Here is a 22,333-nt window from a genome sequence, read left to right as displayed (position 1 = left end):
GCACATGTCTTCCATTGCAAATGTACCATTCCAGTGTTTTACTTGCTATATTGTATTTACTTTGCCACCATGGGCTTTTTTTGCCTTTACCTCCCTTATCTCACCTCATTTGCTCACATCGTATATAGACTTGTTTATACTGTATTATTGACTGTATGTTTGTTTTACTCCATGTGTAAGTCTGTGTCGTTGTATGTGTCGAACTGCTTTGCTTAATCTTGGCCAGGTCGCAATTGTAAATGAGAACTTGTTCTCAACTTGCCTACCTGGTGAAATAAATAAAAATAAAAATTTAAAAAAATGTGTCTATTTGATTAGGATTAGGACTTTTCCTCTATGTGTCGCACTTCCATTTCCACTTTATGTCCCCGTTAGGGAGCTGTCATTTATGCTGCAGGCTAATTACTACCAATGTCATTGTGGTCCAAGTTCAACTCCTAGCCTATAGGGTGTGGTAACAGGCCCTCTGTTATTTGTTGTTGTACTCTGCATGTGAAGTATCTGCACTGTAGCCTATAGAGGAACTAAGCCCTTGATAATAGGGGAACGCAAGCTGTTGAACACAAACTCCCAGTCCTATGATGTTGCTCTGTGAAGGAGGTTAGCTTTTCAGCATTCAATTCCTGGCAGCCTTCTTCGCCCTGGTTGATTTGTGAATGTGAGTGATTCGAGAATGTTTGGCTTGGGTATCCAAGGTGTTTGAGATTGTTGAGGACCAGTGTTCCGAGGGGCTGACTGTGACATCATAAAGCGGAATGTAGTTAGCGTGCTGTTTGAGGGATTCCAATTCAGTCCGTTGCGGCCTTCCAGGCAGTGCAGTTGTGCTTCAAGTGTGCTCTCTGTGTGATGACTTGTTGTGCCTACACGGAGTACAGCTACGAACGGACGTGACATTTGGGGTAAGCCTAAGCCTTTTCGTAACCTTAACCTATTTCTTCTAACTTGCTATGACAAAGTGCTTTGATGACACTAGCTGCATCCCAGCTAGTTGAACGCTTGTCAGTCATTCTCCTAAAAGGCAACCTCTGTTGCTCGATGTACTAAACCGAGGGCCGGCAGCCACTAAGTGCACGTAAGAGACAATTATGGCAACAATAAGTTGTAAGATGATACCTAGTCACATCTGAGATGTGAATCAACTGCACCGATTGGTCAATCGCCAGTATGTGCCCTTGGGCCTCATTTGTCCCCTTTGAAATGACCTGTTGAGATCATTCAATGCAACAGCTGAGGCTCTCTGGCCTATAAAGGATCCACCTCATACCACTATTTCCGTAATATAAGGCTATGTTATTGTTTTTTGAAAAAAGTACCATACAATATTTGCACATCCCTATCACCTCTGTACGCATAGGAAAATGATCCCTTTATTGTGTGTGTGTTGGGTGGGTGTCTGAGGAATGTTTTACTGCGTTTCAGCTTGCAGAGGTATCACCACCCTTCCCATGGCCACCTGGATCCTGTCTAGGGAAGAAAAAGAAGAATGACGTTATTACATGGCCTTCAAGAGCTACATGACTGCTGAGGTGACATTACGGACCCCTTATAGGGTTTGTGGCATTCCTTGTGTATTTGTTTCCCGTATGTTGCACTTTGTTTCTCCTTTGTACTTGTGACACTATTTGAGGTTTTAACGCCTATCTCTATTAGGTGTGACTGGCAACTGCAGTGGGTTGAATCCTACTAGTTCAGTGTTTCCCAACTCCAGGCAGGGGTAGAGTAGCCATTTTTTGTGGTAGCCCTGGAGAGGCACAGCTGATTGAAAGAGTTGAATCAGGTGCAACAACAACAACAAGTAGAACAACACCAATCAATGTGAAGAGTGGGACATCACAGTTGGGCCTTGTGTTCAACATAGCTCAGTATTTGAGTGTGTTTCCCGCGCATGTAAGTAAGTAGCTTTGATTTCTTCTTCCTCCATTGTTCCCTAGAACGAACGCCCTGCCCTCCCCTTTGCAGCAGAGGCCAGGCAAAAGCGCGCGCTTTCTGTGCCACTGGCTTCAATCAGGTCCACCAAACGCAGATAATAAGAGCACCCGAGCACCGAAAATTACGTCATTAATTCACTTGAACTCAGCTAGCGAACACACGATGTCTGGAAGAGGTAAAGGCGGCAAGGGACTCGGAAAAGGAGGCGCTAAGCGTCACCGTAAGGTTCTCCGCGATAACATCCAGGGAATCACCAAGCCCGCCATTCGCCGTCTGGCTCGCCGTGGCGGCGTGAAGCGTATCTCCGGGCTGATCTACGAGGAGACCCGCGGTGTCCTGAAGGTGTTCCTTGAGAACGTGATCCGTGACGCCGTCACCTACACCGAGCACGCCAAGAGGAAGACCGTTACGGCCATGGACGTGGTCTACGCTCTGAAACGCCAGGGACGCACCCTGTACGGTTTCGGCGGTTAAACGCACTCTTCTCGGAACGTCAACATCCCGACTTGAACCCAAAGGCTCTTTTAAGAGCCACCCACATCCGCTTCAAAAGGGTCAAATCCATTATCGTAGGAAACCATGAGCCACTCTTGAGTGGACAGGGAGGGAGTATTCGTGACAGGAGGCTATGTTCAGTGCAGGCTTTGCCTACAGTCGTATTAAACCATGAGCCACTCTTGAGTGGACAGGGAGGGAGTGTTCATGACAGGAGGGAGGCTATGTTCAGTGCAGGCTTTGCGTACAGTCGTATTACGAGACACCCGAAATAAAGGCACCACGGCTGGGAAATCCCCACCAAGTACCAAAAAGGGGAGCCTTATTTTTGGCCATTGTAGGACTTTTTTGGAAACACACCATTCCCCACCAGTGACAGAGCATAGGCTATGGTCTTTGTTAGGGAAGCAAGCCTCTGAGTGGAAGGCTCTTATGCGCGCTCAGCTCCACTGGGCAAATGGCAGGGGCGCCTATGAGAAAGCAGGGGTGTGTCCACGGCCGGCGAATTAGCTTAGCTTCGTCTTCATAAGAGGGAAAGGGCTCTCCACCCCCTCATTCGTTTGTGAGAAGCAGCGAGACATCAGCATCATGCCCGAGCCAGCAAAGTCCGCGCCCAAGAAGGGCTCCAAGAAAGCCGTCACCAAGACCGCAGGGAAAGGCGGCAAGAAACGCCGAAAGTCGAGGAAGGAGAGCTACGCCATTTACGTGTACAAAGTCCTGAAGCAGGTCCACCCCGATACCGGCATCTCCTCCAAGGCCATGGGAATCATGAACTCGTTCGTGAACGACATCTTCGAGCGTATCGCCGGAGAGTCGTCTCGCCTGGCCCACTACAACAAGCGTTCCACCATCACCTCCAGGGAGATCCAGACCGCAGTGCGCCTGCTGCTCCCCGGAGAGCTGGCCAAGCACGCAGTGTCCGAGGGCACCAAGGCCGTGACCAAGTACACCAGCTCCAAGTAAACAGCCCATTTGGAGTGCTGTAGTAACCCAAAGGCTCTTTTAAGAGCCACCCAACCTGTCAGTGAAAAAAGCAAATCCATATATGTGTGTGTGTGTGTGTGTGTGGAGGACATGTCAAAAAGGGGGGAGAGGGAATAAATGATGCTGACATGAACAGGGTAGGAATGTGTGCATGGCAGTATAACACAGTGAGTGGGATTCCACTCGTGCTCCGATGACTGGAGCCTGTGTAACAGTATAACTTTAGGCCGAACCAGGGACCCTCTGCACACATCATCAACAACAGTCTCAGAGCAAGTGACGTCACCGATTGAAACTAGCCGTTTCACATCCCTTACACACACCTGTACAAGAGGGAGGAGGAGAGAGAAGAAGAGGCTCCAAATCTCTCTCTCTAGGCCTATATCAGGGCGGACAAGCACATGGGGCGCCAGCCTCCATAGCGCCGGCCGCACAGCCAGACACCAAGACCCACAGACACAAAGACCGGCACGAGTGAGTCACGCTGCGGAGTCAAGCGAGGAAGGACTGCGAGAAGGCCACAAGCCTATCTCTCTCTCTCTCTCTCTGACACGCTTTTGAAAGAGACACACAGACAGAGAGAGAGACTACCTAGCACAAGAAAACACACAGGCTCCAAATCCAACTAATAAACTCATACTAATAAAACATCACACACACACACACAAAGTGCAAGTAAGCATGTCGTTGGACAGTGTATTATTTCTCGTTTGCCTCCTGGACACATGACGAATACAACGTGAAACTAGTCTCAGCCAGGCCTCACAAGTGCATGTGTTTTAAGGTCCCCAAAAGAGCTCTCCTTTAAAACACCAAGGAGCACATCAGGGGACGCCAAACCATTTGATTCCCTTGCCAGACATCTCGGCTCACTCCACAATCAATGGTGCTCGCAATCGGATGCACTTTTAGGCCATTTAGGAGACAAATAGCACAGGAAAAGCAGTGCGCACCGCTCCACCCGACAGTCGAACGGTGAGGTTTTGAGCGAGTCGCAGCAAAATGCACGGGGCTTCTGCAGCCCACATGACTTTATTCTGAACGGACACAAGTCTGCTCGCTGGGCCGTTCGCTTTTGGGCCAAAAACGCGGCTCCGTCGGTGACTTTTGGCCCGATATTGGCGACCAGAAAACACAAGTGAAAGAGCATTTGGCCAGCCCGGAGAAGCCGAGCTGGGTGGCTTGAGTCTACATGGTTCTCATGTCGCGTTTAAGGCCAGCCCCCTGCACGGTGTGGAGCTTCAATAGCGCAGAGCAGCGTCTACAGCAAAGTACTCCTCCTCACAGACTACCGTAGTGTTGTAAGTGTGTGTGTTTACCGGACCGAACGACAGACATGGCAGAAGTCGCACCAGCACCCGCCGCCGCCGCGCCGGCCAAGGCACCCAAGAAGAAGGCAGCAGCCAAGCCCAAGAAAGCGGGACCCAGCGTAGGCGAGCTCATCGTCAAGGCGGTGTCCGCCTCCAAGGAGAGGAGCGGCGTGTCCCTGGCCGCGCTCAAGAAGTCTCTGGCGGCAGGCGGCTACGACGTGGAGAAGAACAACTCCCGTGTCAAGATCGCCGTCAAGAGCCTCGTCACCAAGGGCACCCTGGTCCAGACTAAGGGCACCGGTGCTTCCGGCTCCTTCAAGCTCAACAAGAAGGCCGTCGAGGCAAAGAAGCCCGCCAAGAAAGCCGCAGCCCCCAAAGCTAAGAAGGTGGCCGCCAAGAAGCCCGCCGCCGCCAAGAAGCCCAAGAAGGTAGCAGCCAAGAAGGCCGTGGCCGCAAAGAAGTCCCCCAAGAAGGCCAAGAAGCCCGCTACACCCAAAAAGGCCGCCAAGAGCCCAAAGAAGGTGAAGAAGCCCGCCGCAGCGGCCAAGAAAGCGGCCAAGAGCCCCAAGAAGGCTACCAAGGCAGCGAAGCCCAAAGCCGCCAAGCCCAAGGCGGCCAAGGCCAAGAAGGCAGCCCCCAAGAAGAAGTAAACCTATTACAAACAGTGTTCTTTCTACTCGACACATGTTGTTACCACAAAAGGCTCTTTTAAGAGCCACCCACCTCTTTCCATAAAAGCGCATGTCATTCCATTCCACCTACCTACCCGTGGTGCAAAAGAAATGAAATGAATGACTTTTACGCACCACATTTTGGAGTGGCTAAATGGCTTTACATTTGTCACTCAAGAGTGCAGCACCCTCACCAGTCAACATTGTTGTGATGTGTTAGAATTGGCATGTCACATTGATCCTGATAATAATAAGCATACATACTATAGTGGGTTGGACAGCAGCCATTTGTATTATGAGCCACTCTCGAATTGATTGATACATGTTTCAGTGATTTGAGTTGTCACTTTGGCGCTCCCGCCAACGTGAAAAAGTAACAAAAGTCGGAGGGAAACAGAGTAGCCTAGCCCTCGTCACTCTGCTGCCTGCCTGCCTGCGGGCGGGTGGGTGGGGGCGGGCTTAGGGCTGACTGCCTGTCTGTCTGTCCCTCCCTCACTCCAATTGGATAAGGCCACACCGGTCCGGTGGCCAATCGATGGCTTTTGTGGCGAGGTATAAGTAAGACTCTCGAGGTGGCCAGCGGCTCATTCAGACTTTCTGTGACATACTGAAGCTACCAATATGAGCGGAAGAGGCAAAACCGGAGGCAAGGCCAGGGCGAAGGCAAAGACACGTTCATCCCGTGCCGGGCTCCAGTTCCCCGTGGGCCGTGTGCACAGGCTGCTGCGTAAAGGCAACTACGCCGAGCGTGTGGGCGCTGGCGCACCAGTGTACCTGGCCGCAGTGCTCGAGTACCTGACTGCTGAGATCCTGGAGTTGGCCGGAAACGCTGCCCGTGACAACAAGAAGACTCGTATCATCCCCCGTCACCTGCAGCTGGCAGTCCGTAACGACGAGGAGCTGAACAAACTGCTTGGCGGCGTGACCATCGCGCAGGGTGGTGTTCTGCCCAACATCCAGGCAGTGCTGCTCCCCAAGAAGACTGAGAAGGCCGTCAAAGCCAAGTAAAATCGCTGGTGCGGCTGCAACTTGACTACTCAACCCCCAAAGGCTCTTTTAAGAGCCAACCACCTAGCTCAACAAAAGCGCAAAGTGTCCTTTCTATGCCTGGCCAATTATTTGGCGTGTTAGATACACACACATATAGACGGCACCGTATCAAGTGCCCACATGAGGCCTAAATGAAGGATAACAACTAGTAGGCTAGAATGAGAGCATTATTGCGCGTCAAGTGTAACGTTGCTCGCGGCCCTAACAAAAGACCCAAGCGCGCCTCGGCGAGGGTGGGGGTTGCATTTTGGGGCGGCACGGAGAGGCCGAGCCTCCCGTCCAATGGGCGGCGGAGGAGGCCTCCGCAACGGGCCAATCAGGGCGGTGCGGAGATGGTGACCAATGAGCAGACGCCGCTGCCGGCTTTATAAACTTCACATAGGCATTTTGAGGCTATACTCCGACTGTGAAAGAAGGAAGCTAGCTAGCGCCATGGCCAGAACCAAGCAAACCGCTCGCAAATCCACCGGTGGCAAAGCACCCAGGAAGCAGCTCGCCACCAAGGCTGCGCGCAAGAGCGCCCCGGCCACCGGCGGCGTGAAGAAGCCTCACCGTTACAGGCCCGGCACCGTGGCTCTTAGAGAGATCCGTCGTTACCAGAAGTCCACTGAGCTGCTGATCCGCAAACTGCCTTTCCAGCGCCTGGTGCGAGAAATTGCCCAGGACTTTAAGACCGACCTGCGCTTCCAGAGTTCCGCAGTGATGGCCCTGCAGGAGGCAAGCGAGGCTTACCTGGTCGGCCTGTTCGAGGACACCAACCTGTGCGCCATCCACGCCAAGAGGGTGACCATCATGCCCAAGGACATCCAGCTGGCCCGTCGTATTCGCGGAGAGCGCGCATAAACGATGACCTGATCTCCAAAATCCCCCAAAGGCTCTTTTAAGAGCCACCTCCATATTTCAGTCAAAAAGGCACAATTGTTCCATTTGTACACGCCCCTTTCCCACCGTGTATGTTCCCTGTTCTCGAGTCACTACAGACCGTGGTTCGATTCCAGGCTGTATCACCACCGGCCGTGATTGTAAATAAGAGTTGGTTCTTAACTGACTTGAGTCGTTTCAATAACGCTCTCTTATATGTGATTAGATGTATGCCTAGAGTAGAAGAGGGGAAAAATACACTAGCAGTAATGAGTGATAGTAATGATATAGGGCAAAAAGTGTCAAAAATGGTCACTATGTAGCTAAGAACAACTGACTTTGAAAGTGCCGCTGATGAGATGGGAAAAGTTTACCGTGGAGCACGGAGGCCATCTAGTGGTTAAACGCTGGTACTGTCAGCGTGTGAGCACGTCATAGTGGCTCCCTATTGGTATTTGATCTTCAGGCCAGCGTTTCCCAAACTCGGTCCTCGGGTCCCCAAGTGGGGCACGTTGTGTTTTTTCGATTCCAATTGCTCTTGGAATGTAACATGCTAGAGTCTGTCTATTCCTTTGTGAAAATGGCCATTCAATGATTTCTGGCCCATGTGACATTCCTCGATGGCCCCAAAAATCCATGTTTTGATCCGATCATTACAACGTTAGCTGTGTGCACCCCATAATTCATGCGACTGACTAAGCTATTGAAAGTAAAATGATATATCTCTGTCCGGCGCAAGTGAAAGGTGGTCGAAAAAAAGTAGAGTAGAGTCGTGTGTCTTTGGCGTGATTTGAAGTCGACTTCTGATGTGGGATTTAGTTCATTTTTCCAAGAAGATTTGCTGAGGAATCGAAACCCCTTGACCAAATGATACGACAAAGTAAAGGCCCTAAATACAGGCTGCCAGTTAAATGCAGCAATGACACGGCTAAAGTGTGTCATCTCAGGACAAAAGAGCAGGAATTGTCTGCTGTTGCATCTTCACTCATGAGACATGTAATAGCGGAGCTCCGTGGTGCTGAAAAAGACAGCGCCCCTGGCCATTTGCCAAGGCCTATTTCCCGTTGGAGGGATTTTTGACATGCTATAGGCACAGTTCAGTACACCCCTCATCCTGTAATTGGTCCCAGAATCATCCACTTGATTCCCGACCACCAACCGATTGTCGGGGTGCATTGGTGTAAAATGTGGTCGTCGAGATCAAGTTCTATAGGCTACATGGGGTACTGGCATCTGTACCTTTTTTTTTTTTAGCTACCTACACCAGTAGGGGAGCTTACAGATAAAGAGTGCACTAGGCTAGAGAGAAAAGTACCATTCCGTTTTTCATAAAGTAGGTCAATGTAACTTACTCTCTTTTGATACTTGAGAAACATAGATTCACATGACGTCCAAATCTGCAAGAGACAAAAGCAGCAGAAAATCAGCAGGTGAAGAAAAGGGTTAAGTGAACATGATTTAAGAGCAGTCAAATGAAGTAATAGTGACATAGATTGTAAGAAATGAAATGTACCATGTGAACATTGCATTGTGGCTTTAGAAGAGCATGTATTTGTAGATGAATGACAGATTAGCTTTGGTGACAAAGTAACTGTATAATTTGAGGTACTCTACATGAGCATGTGTTTGCCTATTTGATGATCTGTTGTAGTTAATGTTTGATTTTGAGCACATACTTGTTGTGACAATTGCATCAGGTTGAGGGAGAAATGGTCTGTGTGGCCATTGTGAGTGGCACTTCTGATCCAGCAGGTGGTGTTAAGATCCCTCCCTATGTGGCTTTGAATGATGAGCCAGTGTTGGCAAAATGACTTGTGCTCCAGCGGGTGGCGGTGAAATGCCTCCCTATCTATATGACTTGCCCTATTCCTTTGACATTGTTCACTTGATTGGAGATGATTCCGGTCTTCTTCATGAGCACTCCTGCATGTCTTCCTTCCTGTCTTGCCATGTGGGTTCCACGGAGGTGTGTGTTTTTGTTAGATATCACTGGGCACATTCCTAACGTGGAGGTGGTTTGCATAGCTCATGTCATGTGGATATATAAAGTATTGTATTGTAAGGTATGTTAGTCTACGGACGGTCTGACATTGCTCGTCCATATATTGATGTATTCCAATTGCATTTGGGTGTATTGTGTGGAATGTTGGAACATGGTTAGATCTTACTGTGCTGTTGGAGCTAGTAACACAAGCATTTCCCGACATCTGCTAAACAGGTGTATGTATATCTCTCTAGTCACCCCCAAAACCAATTCTTTCTTTGGCCGCCTCTCCTTCCAGTTCTCTGCTGCCAATGACTGGAACGAACTACAAAAATCTCTGAAACTGGAAACACTTATCTCCCTCACTAGCTTTAAGCACCAACTGTCAGAGCAGCTCACAGATTACTGCACCTGTACATAGCCCACCTATAATTTAGGCCAAACAACTACCTCTTTCCCTACTGTATTTAATGAATGTATTTATTTTGCTCCTTTGCACCCCATTATTTTTATTTCTACTTTGCACATGTCTTCCATTGCAAATGTACCATTCCAGTGTTTTACTTGCTATATTGTATTTACTTTGCCACCATGGGCTTTTTTTGCCTTTACCTCCCTTATCTCACCTCATTTGCTCACATCGTATATAGACTTGTTTATACTGTATTATTGACTGTATGTTTGTTTTACTCCATGTGTAAGTCTGTGTCGTTGTATGTGTCGAACTGCTTTGCTTAATCTTGGCCAGGTCGCAATTGTAAATGAGAACTTGTTCTCAACTTGCCTACCTGGTGAAATAAATAAAAATAAAAATTTAAAAAAATGTGTCTATTTGATTAGGATTAGGACTTTTCCTCTATGTGTCGCACTTCCATTTCCACTTTATGTCCCCGTTAGGGAGCTGTCATTTATGCTGCAGGCTAATTACTACCAATGTCATTGTGGTCCAAGTTCAACTCCTAGCCTATAGGGTGTGGTAACAGGCCCTCTGTTATTTGTTGTTGTACTCTGCATGTGAAGTATCTGCACTGTAGCCTATAGAGGAACTAAGCCCTTGATAATAGGGGAACGCAAGCTGTTGAACACAAACTCCCAGTCCTATGATGTTGCTCTGTGAAGGAGGTTAGCTTTTCAGCATTCAATTCCTGGCAGCCTTCTTCGCCCTGGTTGATTTGTGAATGTGAGTGATTCGAGAATGTTTGGCTTGGGTATCCAAGGTGTTTGAGATTGTTGAGGACCAGTGTTCCGAGGGGCTGACTGTGACATCATAAAGCGGAATGTAGTTAGCGTGCTGTTTGAGGGATTCCAATTCAGTCCGTTGCGGCCTTCCAGGCAGTGCAGTTGTGCTTCAAGTGTGCTCTCTGTGTGATGACTTGTTGTGCCTACACGGAGTACAGCTACGAACGGACGTGACATTTGGGGTAAGCCTAAGCCTTTTCGTAACCTTAACCTATTTCTTCTAACTTGCTATGACAAAGTGCTTTGATGACACTAGCTGCATCCCAGCTAGTTGAACGCTTGTCAGTCATTCTCCTAAAAGGCAACCTCTGTTGCTCGATGTACTAAACCGAGGGCCGGCAGCCACTAAGTGCACGTAAGAGACAATTATGGCAACAATAAGTTGTAAGATGATACCTAGTCACATCTGAGATGTGAATCAACTGCACCGATTGGTCAATCGCCAGTATGTGCCCTTGGGCCTCATTTGTCCCCTTTGAAATGACCTGTTGAGATCATTCAATGCAACAGCTGAGGCTCTCTGGCCTATAAAGGATCCACCTCATACCACTATTTCCGTAATATAAGGCTATGTTATTGTTTTTTGAAAAAAGTACCATACAATATTTGCACATCCCTATCACCTCTGTACGCATAGGAAAATGATCCCTTTATTGTGTGTGTGTTGGGTGGGTGTCTGAGGAATGTTTTACTGCGTTTCAGCTTGCAGAGGTATCACCACCCTTCCCATGGCCACCTGGATCCTGTCTAGGGAAGAAAAAGAAGAATGACGTTATTACATGGCCTTCAAGAGCTACATGACTGCTGAGGTGACATTACGGACCCCTTATAGGGTTTGTGGCATTCCTTGTGTATTTGTTTCCCGTATGTTGCACTTTGTTTCTCCTTTGTACTTGTGACACTATTTGAGGTTTTAACGCCTATCTCTATTAGGTGTGACTGGCAACTGCAGTGGGTTGAATCCTACTAGTTCAGTGTTTCCCAACTCCAGGCAGGGGTAGAGTAGCCATTTTTTGTGGTAGCCCTGGAGAGGCACAGCTGATTGAAAGAGTTGAATCAGGTGCAACAACAACAACAAGTAGAACAACACCAATCAATGTGAAGAGTGGGACATCACAGTTGGGCCTTGTGTTCAACATAGCTCAGTATTTGAGTGTGTTTCCCGCGCATGTAAGTAAGTAGCTTTGATTTCTTCTTCCTCCATTGTTCCCTAGAACGAACGCCCTGCCCTCCCCTTTGCAGCAGAGGCCAGGCAAAAGCGCGCGCTTTCTGTGCCACTGGCTTCAATCAGGTCCACCAAACGCAGATAATAAGAGCACCCGAGCACCGAAAATTACGTCATTAATTCACTTGAACTCAGCTAGCGAACACACGATGTCTGGAAGAGGTAAAGGCGGCAAGGGACTCGGAAAAGGAGGCGCTAAGCGTCACCGTAAGGTTCTCCGCGATAACATCCAGGGAATCACCAAGCCCGCCATTCGCCGTCTGGCTCGCCGTGGCGGCGTGAAGCGTATCTCCGGGCTGATCTACGAGGAGACCCGCGGTGTCCTGAAGGTGTTCCTTGAGAACGTGATCCGTGACGCCGTCACCTACACCGAGCACGCCAAGAGGAAGACCGTTACGGCCATGGACGTGGTCTACGCTCTGAAACGCCAGGGACGCACCCTGTACGGTTTCGGCGGTTAAACGCACTCTTCTCGGAACGTCAACATCCCGACTTGAACCCAAAGGCTCTTTTAAGAGCCACCCACATCCGCTTCAAAAGGGTCAAATCCATTATCGTAGGAAACCATGAGCCACTCTTGAGTGGACAGGGAGGGAGTATTCGTGACAGGAGGCTATGTTCAGTGCAGGCTTTGCCTACAGTCGTATTAAACCATGAGCCACTCTTGAGTGGACAGGGAGGGAGTGTTCATGACAGGAGGGAGGCTATGTTCAGTGCAGGCTTTGCGTACAGTCGTATTACGAGACACCCGAAATAAAGGCACCACGGCTGGGAAATCCCCACCAAGTACCAAAAAGGGGAGACTTATTTTTGGCCATTGTAGGACTTTTTTGGAAACACACCATTCCCCACCAGTGACAGAGCATAGGCTATGGTCTTTGTTAGGGAAGCAAGCCTCTGAGTGGAAGGCTCTTATGCGCGCTCAGCTCCACTGGGCAAATGGCAGGGGCGCCTATGAGAAAGCAGGGGTGTGTCCACGGCCGGCGAATTAGCTTAGCTTCGTCTTCATAAGAGGGAAAGGGCTCTCCACCCCCTCATTCGTTTGTGAGAAGCAGCGAGACATCAGCATCATGCCCGAGCCAGCAAAGTCCGCGCCCAAGAAGGGCTCCAAGAAAGCCGTCACCAAGACCGCAGGGAAAGGCGGCAAGAAACGCCGAAAGTCGAGGAAGGAGAGCTACGCCATTTACGTGTACAAAGTCCTGAAGCAGGTCCACCCCGATACCGGCATCTCCTCCAAGGCCATGGGAATCATGAACTCGTTCGTGAACGACATCTTCGAGCGTATCGCCGGAGAGTCGTCTCGCCTGGCCCACTACAACAAGCGTTCCACCATCACCTCCAGGGAGATCCAGACCGCAGTGCGCCTGCTGCTCCCCGGAGAGCTGGCCAAGCACGCAGTGTCCGAGGGCACCAAGGCCGTGACCAAGTACACCAGCTCCAAGTAAACAGCCCATTTGGAGTGCTGTAGTAACCCAAAGGCTCTTTTAAGAGCCACCCAACCTGTCAGTGAAAAAAGCAAATCCATATATGTGTGTGTGTGTGTGGAGGACATGTCAAAAAGGGGGGAGAGGGAATAAATGATGCTGACATGAACAGGGTAGGAATGTGTGCATGGCAGTATAACACAGTGAGTGGGATTCCACTCGTGCTCCGATGACTGGAGCCTGTGTAACAGTATAACTTTAGGCCGAACCAGGGACCCTCTGCACACATCATCAACAACAGTCTCAGAGCAAGTGACGTCACCGATTGAAACTAGCCGTTTCACATCCCTTACACACACCTGTACAAGAGGGAGGAGGAGAGAGAAGAAGAGGCTCCAAATCTCTCTCTCTAGGCCTATATCAGGGCGGACAAGCACATGGGGCGCCAGCCTCCATAGCGCCGGCCGCACAGCCAGACACCAAGACCCACAGACACAAAGACCGGCACGAGTGAGTCACGCTGCGGAGTCAAGCGAGGAAGGACTGCGAGAAGGCCACAAGCCTATCTCTCTCTCTCTCTCTCTGACACGCTTTTGAAAGAGACACACAGACAGAGAGAGAGACTACCTAGCACAAGAAAACACACAGGCTCCAAATCCAACTAATAAACTCATACTAATAAAACATCACACACACACACACAAAGTGCAAGTAAGCATGTCGTTGGACAGTGTATTATTTCTCGTTTGCCTCCTGGACACATGACGAATACAACGTGAAACTAGTCTCAGCCAGGCCTCACAAGTGCATGTGTTTTAAGGTCCCCAAAAGAGCTCTCCTTTAAAACACCAAGGAGCACATCAGGGGACGCCAAACCATTTGATTCCCTTGCCAGACATCTCGGCTCACTCCACAATCAATGGTGCTCGCAATCGGATGCACTTTTAGGCCATTTAGGAGACAAATAGCACAGGAAAAGCAGTGCGCACCGCTCCACCCGACAGTCGAACGGTGAGGTTTTGAGCGAGTCGCAGCAAAATGCACGGGGCTTCTGCAGCCCACATGACTTTATTCTGAACGGACACAAGTCTGCTCGCTGGGCCGTTCGCTTTTGGGCCAAAAACGCGGCTCCGTCGGTGACTTTTGGCCCGATATTGGCGACCAGAAAACACAAGTGAAAGAGCATTTGGCCAGCCCGGAGAAGCCGAGCTGGGTGGCTTGAGTCTACATGGTTCTCATGTCGCGTTTAAGGCCAGCCCCCTGCACGGTGTGGAGCTTCAATAGCGCAGAGCAGCGTCTACAGCAAAGTACTCCTCCTCACAGACTACCGTAGTGTTGTAAGTGTGTGTGTTTACCGGACCGAACGACAGACATGGCAGAAGTCGCACCAGCACCCGCCGCCGCCGCGCCGGCCAAGGCACCCAAGAAGAAGGCAGCAGCCAAGCCCAAGAAAGCGGGACCCAGCGTAGGCGAGCTCATCGTCAAGGCGGTGTCCGCCTCCAAGGAGAGGAGCGGCGTGTCCCTGGCCGCGCTCAAGAAGTCTCTGGCGGCAGGCGGCTACGACGTGGAGAAGAACAACTCCCGTGTCAAGATCGCCGTCAAGAGCCTCGTCACCAAGGGCACCCTGGTCCAGACTAAGGGCACCGGTGCTTCCGGCTCCTTCAAGCTCAACAAGAAGGCCGTCGAGGCAAAGAAGCCCGCCAAGAAAGCCGCAGCCCCCAAAGCTAAGAAGGTGGCCGCCAAGAAGCCCGCCGCCGCCAAGAAGCCCAAGAAGGTAGCAGCCAAGAAGGCCGTGGCCGCAAAGAAGTCCCCCAAGAAGGCCAAGAAGCCCGCTACACCCAAAAAGGCCGCCAAGAGCCCAAAGAAGGTGAAGAAGCCCGCCGCAGCGGCCAAGAAAGCGGCCAAGAGCCCCAAGAAGGCTACCAAGGCAGCGAAGCCCAAAGCCGCCAAGCCCAAGGCGGCCAAGGCCAAGAAGGCAGCCCCCAAGAAGAAGTAAACCTATTACAAACAGTGTTCTTTCTACTCGACACATGTTGTTACCACAAAAGGCTCTTTTAAGAGCCACCCACCTCTTTCCATAAAAGCGCATGTCATTCCATTCCACCTACCTACCCGTGGTGCAAAAGAAATGAAATGAATGACTTTTACGCACCACATTTTGGAGTGGCTAAATGGCTTTACATTTGTCACTCAAGAGTGCAGCACCCTCACCAGTCAACATTGTTGTGATGTGTTAGAATTGGCATGTCACATTGATCCTGATAATAATAAGCATACATACTATAGTGGGTTGGACAGCAGCCATTTGTATTATGAGCCACTCTCGAATTGATTGATACATGTTTCAGTGATTTGAGTTGTCACTTTGGCGCTCCCGCCAACGTGAAAAAGTAACAAAAGTCGGAGGGAAACAGAGTAGCCTAGCCCTCGTCACTCTGCTGCCTGCCTGCCTGCGGGCGGGTGGGTGGGGGCGGGCTTAGGGCTGACTGCCTGTCTGTCTGTCCCTCCCTCACTCCAATTGGATAAGGCCACACCGGTCCGGTGGCCAATCGATGGCTTTTGTGGCGAGGTATAAGTAAGACTCTCGAGGTGGCCAGCGGCTCATTCAGACTTTCTGTGACATACTGAAGCTACCAATATGAGCGGAAGAGGCAAAACCGGAGGCAAGGCCAGGGCGAAGGCAAAGACACGTTCATCCCGTGCCGGGCTCCAGTTCCCCGTGGGCCGTGTGCACAGGCTGCTGCGTAAAGGCAACTACGCCGAGCGTGTGGGCGCTGGCGCACCAGTGTACCTGGCCGCAGTGCTCGAGTACCTGACTGCTGAGATCCTGGAGTTGGCCGGAAACGCTGCCCGTGACAACAAGAAGACTCGTATCATCCCCCGTCACCTGCAGCTGGCAGTCCGTAACGACGAGGAGCTGAACAAACTGCTTGGCGGCGTGACCATCGCGCAGGGTGGTGTTCTGCCCAACATCCAGGCAGTGCTGCTCCCCAAGAAGACTGAGAAGGCCGTCAAAGCCAAGTAAAATCGCTGGTGCGGCTGCAACTTGACTACTCAACCCCCAAAGGCTCTTTAAGAGCCAACCACCTAGCTCAACAAAAGCGCAAAGTGTCCTTTCTATGCCTGGCCAATTATTTGGCGTGTTAGATACACACACATATAGACGGCACCGTATCAAGTGCCCACATGAGGCCTAAATGAAGGATAACAACTAGTAGGCTAGAATGAGAGCATTATTGCGCGTCAAGTGTAACGTTGCTCGCGGCCCTAACAAAAGACCCAAGCGCGCCTCGGCGAGGGTGGGGGTTGCATTTTGGGGCGGCACGGAGAGGCCGAGCCTCCCGTCCAATGGGCGGCGGAGGAGGCCTCCGCAACGGGCCAATCAGGGCGGTGCGGAGATGGTGACCAATGAGCAGACGCCGCTGCCGGCTTTATAAACTTCACATAGGCATTTTGAGGCTATACTCCGACTGTGAAAGAAGGAAGCTAGCTAGCGCCATGGCCAGAACCAAGCAAACCGCTCGCAAATCCACCGGTGGCAAAGCACCCAGGAAGCAGCTCGCCACCAAGGCTGCGCGCAAGAGCGCCCCGGCCACCGGCGGCGTGAAGAAGCCTCACCGTTACAGGCCCGGCACCGTGGCTCTTAGAGAGATCCGTCGTTACCAGAAGTCCACTGAGCTGCTGATCCGCAAACTGCCTTTCCAGCGCCTGGTGCGAGAAATTGCCCAGGACTTTAAGACCGACCTGCGCTTCCAGAGTTCCGCAGTGATGGCCCTGCAGGAGGCAAGCGAGGCTTACCTGGTCGGCCTGTTCGAGGACACCAACCTGTGCGCCATCCACGCCAAGAGGGTGACCATCATGCCCAAGGACATCCAGCTGGCCCGTCGTATTCGCGGAGAGCGCGCATAAACGATGACCTGATCTCCAAAATCCCCCAAAGGCTCTTTTAAGAGCCACCTCCATATTTCAGTCAAAAAGGCACAATTGTTCCATTTGTACACGCCCCTTTCCCACCGTGTATGTTCCCTGTTCTCGAGTCACTACAGACCGTGGTTCGATTCCAGGCTGTATCACCACCGGCCGTGATTGTAAATAAGAGTTGGTTCTTAACTGACTTGAGTCGTTTCAATAACGCTCTCTTATATGTGATTAGATGTATGCCTAGAGTAGAAGAGGGGAAAAATACACTAGCAGTAATGAGTGATAGTAATGATATAGGGCAAAAAGTGTCAAAAATGGTCACTATGTAGCTAAGAACAACTGACTTTGAAAGTGCCGCTGATGAGATGGGAAAAGTTTACCGTGGAGCACGGAGGCCATCTAGTGGTTAAACGCTGGTACTGTCAGCGTGTGAGCACGTCATAGTGGCTCCCTATTGGTATTTGATCTTCAGGCCAGCGTTTCCCAAACTCGGTCCTCGGGTCCCCAAGTGGGGCACGTTGTGTTTTTTCGATTCCAATTGCTCTTGGAATGTAACATGCTAGAGTCTGTCTATTCCTTTGTGAAAATGGCCATTCAATGATTTCTGGCCCATGTGACATTCCTCGATGGCCCCAAAAATCCATGTTTTGATCCGATCATTACAACGTTAGCTGTGTGCACCCCATAATTCATGCGACTGACTAAGCTATTGAAAGTAAAATGATATATCTCTGTCCGGCGCAAGTGAAAGGTGGTCGAAAAAAAGTAGAGTAGAGTCGTGTGTCTTTGGCGTGATTTGAAGTCGACTTCTGATGTGGGATTTAGTTCATTTTTCCAAGAAGATTTGCTGAGGAATCGAAACCCCTTGACCAAATGATACGACAAAGTAAAGGCCCTAAATACAGGCTGCCAGTTAAATGCAGCAATGACACGGCTAAAGTGTGTCATCTCAGGACAAAAGAGCAGGAATTGTCTGCTGTTGCATCTTCACTCATGAGACATGTAATAGCGGAGCTCCGTGGTGCTGAAAAAGACAGCGCCCCTGGCCATTTGCCAAGGCCTATTTCCCGTTGGAGGGATTTTTGACATGCTATAGGCACAGTTCAGTACACCCCTCATCCTGTAATTGGTCCCAGAATCATCCACTTGATTCCCGACCACCAACCGATTGTCGGGGTGCATTGGTGTAAAATGTGGTCGTCGAGATCAAGTTCTATAGGCTACATGGGGTACTGGCATCTGTACCTTTTTTTTTTTTAGCTACCTACACCAGTAGGGGAGCTTACAGATAAAGAGTGCACTAGGCTAGAGAGAAAAGTACCATTCCGTTTTTCATAAAGTAGGTCAATGTAACTTACTCTCTTTTGATACTTGAGAAACATAGATTCACATGACGTCCAAATCTGCAAGAGACAAAAGCAGCAGAAAATCAGCAGGTGAAGAAAAGGGTTAAGTGAACATGATTTAAGAGCAGTCAAATGAAGTAATAGTGACATAGATTGTAAGAAATGAAATGTACCATGTGAACATTGCATTGTGGCTTTAGAAGAGCATGTATTTGTAGATGAATGACAGATTAGCTTTGGTGACAAAGTAACTGTATAATTTGAGGTACTCTACATGAGCATGTGTTTGCCTATTTGATGATCTGTTGTAGTTAATGTTTGATTTTGAGCACATACTTGTTGTGACAATTGCATCAGGTTGAGGGAGAAATGGTCTGTGTGGCCATTGTGAGTGGCACTTCTGATCCAGCAGGTGGTGTTAAGATCCCTCCCTATGTGGCTTTGAATGATGAGCCAGTGTTGGCAAAATGACTTGTGCTCCAGCGGGTGGCGGTGAAATGCCTCCCTATCTATATGACTTGCCCTATTCCTTTGACATTGTTCACTTGATTGGAGATGATTCCGGTCTTCTTCATGAGCACTCCTGCATGTCTTCCTTCCTGTCTTGCCATGTGGGTTCCACGGAGGTGTGTGTTTTTTGTTAGATATCACTGGGCACATTCCTAACGTGGAGGTGGTTTGCATAGCTCATGTCATGTGGATATATAAAGTATTGTATTGTAAGGTATGTTAGTCTACGGACGGTCTGACATTGCTCGTCCATATATTGATGTATTCCAATTGCATTTGGGTGTATTGTGTGGAATGTTGGAACATGGTTAGATCTTACTGTGCTGTTGGAGCTAGTAACACAAGCATTTCCCGACATCTGCTAAACAGGTGTATGTATATCTCTCTAGTCACCCCCAAAACCAATTCTTTCTTTGGCCGCCTCTCCTTCCAGTTCTCTGCTGCCAATGACTGGAACGAACTACAAAAATCTCTGAAACTGGAAACACTTATCTCCCTCACTAGCTTTAAGCACCAACTGTCAGAGCAGCTCACAGATTACTGCACCTGTACATAGCCCACCTATAATTTAGGCCAAACAACTACCTCTTTCCCTACTGTATTTAATGAATGTATTTATTTTGCTCCTTTGCACCCCATTATTTTTATTTCTACTTTGCACATGTCTTCCATTGCAAATGTACCATTCCAGTGTTTTACTTGCTATATTGTATTTACTTTGCCACCATGGGCTTTTTTTGCCTTTACCTCCCTTATCTCACCTCATTTGCTCACATCGTATATAGACTTGTTTATACTGTATTATTGACTGTATGTTTGTTTTACTCCATGTGTAAGTCTGTGTCGTTGTATGTGTCGAACTGCTTTGCTTAATCTTGGCCAGGTCGCAATTGTAAATTAGAACTTGTTCTCAACTTGCCTACCTGGTGAAATAAATAAAAATAAAAATTTAAAAAAATGTGTCTATTTGATTAGGATTAGGACTTTTCCTCTATGTGTCGCACTTCCATTTCCACTTTATGTCCCCGTTAGGGAGCTGTCATTTATGCTGCAGGCTAATTACTACCAATGTCATTGTGGTCCAAGTTCAACTCCTAGCCTATAGGGTGTGGTAACAGGCCCTCTGTTATTTGTTGTTGTACTCTGCATGTGAAGTATCTGCACTGTAGCCTATAGAGGAACTAAGCCCTTGATAATAGGGGAACGCAAGCTGTTGAACACAAACTCCCAGTCCTATGATGTTGCTCTGTGAAGGAGGTTAGCTTTTCAGCATTCAATTCCTGGCAGCCTTCTTCGCCCTGGTTGATTTGTGAATGTGAGTGATTCGAGAATGTTTGGCTTGGGTATCCAAGGTGTTTGAGATTGTTGAGGACCAGTGTTCCGAGGGGCTGACTGTGACATCATAAAGCGGAATGTAGTTAGCGTGCTGTTTGAGGGATTCCAATTCAGTCCGTTGCGGCCTTCCAGGCAGTGCAGTTGTGCTTCAAGTGTGCTCTCTGTGTGATGACTTGTTGTGCCTACACGGAGTACAGCTACGAACGGACGTGACATTTGGGGTAAGCCTAAGCCTTTTCGTAACCTTAACCTATTTCTTCTAACTTGCTATGACAAAGTGCTTTGATGACACTAGCTGCATCCCAGCTAGTTGAACGCTTGTCAGTCATTCTCCTAAAAGGCAACCTCTGTTGCTCGATGTACTAAACCGAGGGCCGGCAGCCACTAAGTGCACGTAAGAGACAATTATGGCAACAATAAGTTGTAAGATGATACCTAGTCACATCTGAGATGTGAATCAACTGCACCGATTGGTCAATCGCCAGTATGTGCCCTTGGGCCTCATTTGTCCCCTTTGAAATGACCTGTTGAGATCATTCAATGCAACAGCTGAGGCTCTCTGGCCTATAAAGGATCCACCTCATACCACTATTTCCGTAATATAAGGCTATGTTATTGTTTTTTGAAAAAAGTACCATACAATATTTGCACATCCCTATCACCTCTGTACGCATAGGAAAATGATCCCTTTATTGTGTGTGTGTTGGGTGGGTGTCTGAGGAATGTTTTACTGCGTTTCAGCTTGCAGAGGTATCACCACCCTTCCCATGGCCACCTGGATCCTGTCTAGGGAAGAAAAAGAAGAATGACGTTATTACATGGCCTTCAAGAGCTACATGACTGCTGAGGTGACATTACGGACCCCTTATAGGGTTTGTGGCATTCCTTGTGTATTTGTTTCCCGTATGTTGCACTTTGTTTCTCCTTTGTACTTGTGACACTATTTGAGGTTTTAACGCCTATCTCTATTAGGTGTGACTGGCAACTGCAGTGGGTTGAATCCTACTAGTTCAGTGTTTCCCAACTCCAGGCAGGGGTAGAGTAGCCATTTTTTGTGGTAGCCCTGGAGAGGCACAGCTGATTGAAAGAGTTGAATCAGGTGCAACAACAACAACAAGTAGAACAACACCAATCAATGTGAAGAGTGGGACATCACAGTTGGGCCTTGTGTTCAACATAGCTCAGTATTTGAGTGTGTTTCCCGCGCATGTAAGTAAGTAGCTTTGATTTCTTCTTCCTCCATTGTTCCCTAGAACGAACGCCCTGCCCTCCCCTTTGCAGCAGAGGCCAGGCAAAAGCGCGCGCTTTCTGTGCCACTGGCTTCAATCAGGTCCACCAAACGCAGATAATAAGAGCACCCGAGCACCGAAAATTACGTCATTAATTCACTTGAACTCAGCTAGCGAACACACGATGTCTGGAAGAGGTAAAGGCGGCAAGGGACTCGGAAAAGGAGGCGCTAAGCGTCACCGTAAGGTTCTCCGCGATAACATCCAGGGAATCACCAAGCCCGCCATTCGCCGTCTGGCTCGCCGTGGCGGCGTGAAGCGTATCTCCGGGCTGATCTACGAGGAGACCCGCGGTGTCCTGAAGGTGTTCCTTGAGAACGTGATCCGTGACGCCGTCACCTACACCGAGCACGCCAAGAGGAAGACCGTTACGGCCATGGACGTGGTCTACGCTCTGAAACGCCAGGGACGCACCCTGTACGGTTTCGGCGGTTAAACGCACTCTTCTCGGAACGTCAACATCCCGACTTGAACCCAAAGGCTCTTTTAAGAGCCACCCACATCCGCTTCAAAAGGGTCAAATCCATTATCGTAGGAAACCATGAGCCACTCTTGAGTGGACAGGGAGGGAGTATTCGTGACAGGAGGCTATGTTCAGTGCAGGCTTTGCCTACAGTCGTATTAAACCATGAGCCACTCTTGAGTGGACAGGGAGGGAGTGTTCATGACAGGAGGGAGGCTATGTTCAGTGCAGGCTTTGCGTACAGTCGTATTACGAGACACCCGAAATAAAGGCACCACGGCTGGGAAATCCCCACCA

General features: G+C 49.4%; 8 protein-coding genes across 8 annotated transcripts; all 8 read left to right on the top strand.

Annotated features, from left to right (window-relative positions):
- Positions 1 to 1,517: 1,517 nt before the first annotated feature.
- On the top strand, positions 1,518 to 12,270 carry LOC118956130. The gene is made up of 5 exons (XM_036974202.1): positions 1,518 to 2,384; positions 3,140 to 3,150; positions 4,178 to 4,184; positions 6,853 to 7,202; positions 11,884 to 12,270. Exons 1-5 carry the CDS (start codon positions 2,092 to 2,094, stop codon positions 12,207 to 12,209), a joined length of 987 nt encoding a protein of 328 aa, XP_036830097.1. The 5' UTR covers positions 1,518 to 2,091; the 3' UTR covers positions 12,210 to 12,270.
- Positions 4,598 to 5,440, top strand: LOC118956125 (histone H1). The gene has a single exon (XM_036974197.1). The coding sequence runs from the start codon at positions 4,745 to 4,747 to the stop codon at positions 5,366 to 5,368; it is 624 nt and encodes a 207-aa protein (XP_036830092.1). The 5' UTR covers positions 4,598 to 4,744; the 3' UTR covers positions 5,369 to 5,440.
- LOC118956127 (histone H2A) lies at positions 5,965 to 6,459 on the top strand. The gene has a single exon (XM_036974199.1). It carries the CDS (start codon positions 6,011 to 6,013, stop codon positions 6,395 to 6,397), a length of 387 nt encoding a protein of 128 aa, XP_036830094.1. The 5' UTR covers positions 5,965 to 6,010; the 3' UTR covers positions 6,398 to 6,459.
- A 479-nt stretch (positions 12,271 to 12,749) lies between the features above and the next one.
- Positions 12,750 to 13,247, top strand: LOC118956129 (histone H2B). The gene has a single exon (XM_036974201.1). The coding sequence runs from the start codon at positions 12,819 to 12,821 to the stop codon at positions 13,191 to 13,193; it is 375 nt and encodes a 124-aa protein (XP_036830096.1). The 5' UTR covers positions 12,750 to 12,818; the 3' UTR covers positions 13,194 to 13,247.
- Positions 13,248 to 14,397: 1,150 nt separating this feature from the next.
- Positions 14,398 to 15,240, top strand: LOC118956124 (histone H1). Its single transcript, XM_036974196.1, has one exon. It carries the CDS (start codon positions 14,545 to 14,547, stop codon positions 15,166 to 15,168), a length of 624 nt encoding a protein of 207 aa, XP_036830091.1. The 5' UTR covers positions 14,398 to 14,544; the 3' UTR covers positions 15,169 to 15,240.
- Positions 15,241 to 15,649: 409 nt separating this feature from the next.
- LOC118956128 (histone H2A) lies at positions 15,650 to 16,246 on the top strand. Its single transcript, XM_036974200.1, has one exon. The coding sequence runs from the start codon at positions 15,811 to 15,813 to the stop codon at positions 16,195 to 16,197; it is 387 nt and encodes a 128-aa protein (XP_036830095.1). The 5' UTR covers positions 15,650 to 15,810; the 3' UTR covers positions 16,198 to 16,246.
- LOC118956126 (histone H3-like) lies at positions 16,239 to 17,102 on the top strand. Its single transcript, XM_036974198.1, has one exon. The coding sequence runs from the start codon at positions 16,581 to 16,583 to the stop codon at positions 17,079 to 17,081; it is 501 nt and encodes a 166-aa protein (XP_036830093.1). The 5' UTR covers positions 16,239 to 16,580; the 3' UTR covers positions 17,082 to 17,102.
- A 4,026-nt stretch (positions 17,103 to 21,128) lies between these two features.
- LOC118956118 (histone H4) lies at positions 21,129 to 22,070 on the top strand. Its single transcript, XM_036974191.1, has one exon. It carries the CDS (start codon positions 21,698 to 21,700, stop codon positions 22,007 to 22,009), a length of 312 nt encoding a protein of 103 aa, XP_036830086.1. The 5' UTR covers positions 21,129 to 21,697; the 3' UTR covers positions 22,010 to 22,070.
- The last annotated feature ends 263 nt before the right edge of the window (positions 22,071 to 22,333 follow it).

The sequence above is a fragment of the Oncorhynchus mykiss genome, unplaced genomic scaffold (genome assembly GCF_013265735.2).
Source record: "Oncorhynchus mykiss isolate Arlee unplaced genomic scaffold, USDA_OmykA_1.1 un_scaffold_416, whole genome shotgun sequence".
Taxonomy (NCBI): domain Eukaryota; kingdom Metazoa; phylum Chordata; class Actinopteri; order Salmoniformes; family Salmonidae; genus Oncorhynchus; species Oncorhynchus mykiss.
This window is presented reverse-complemented; position numbering and strand designations above follow the sequence as displayed.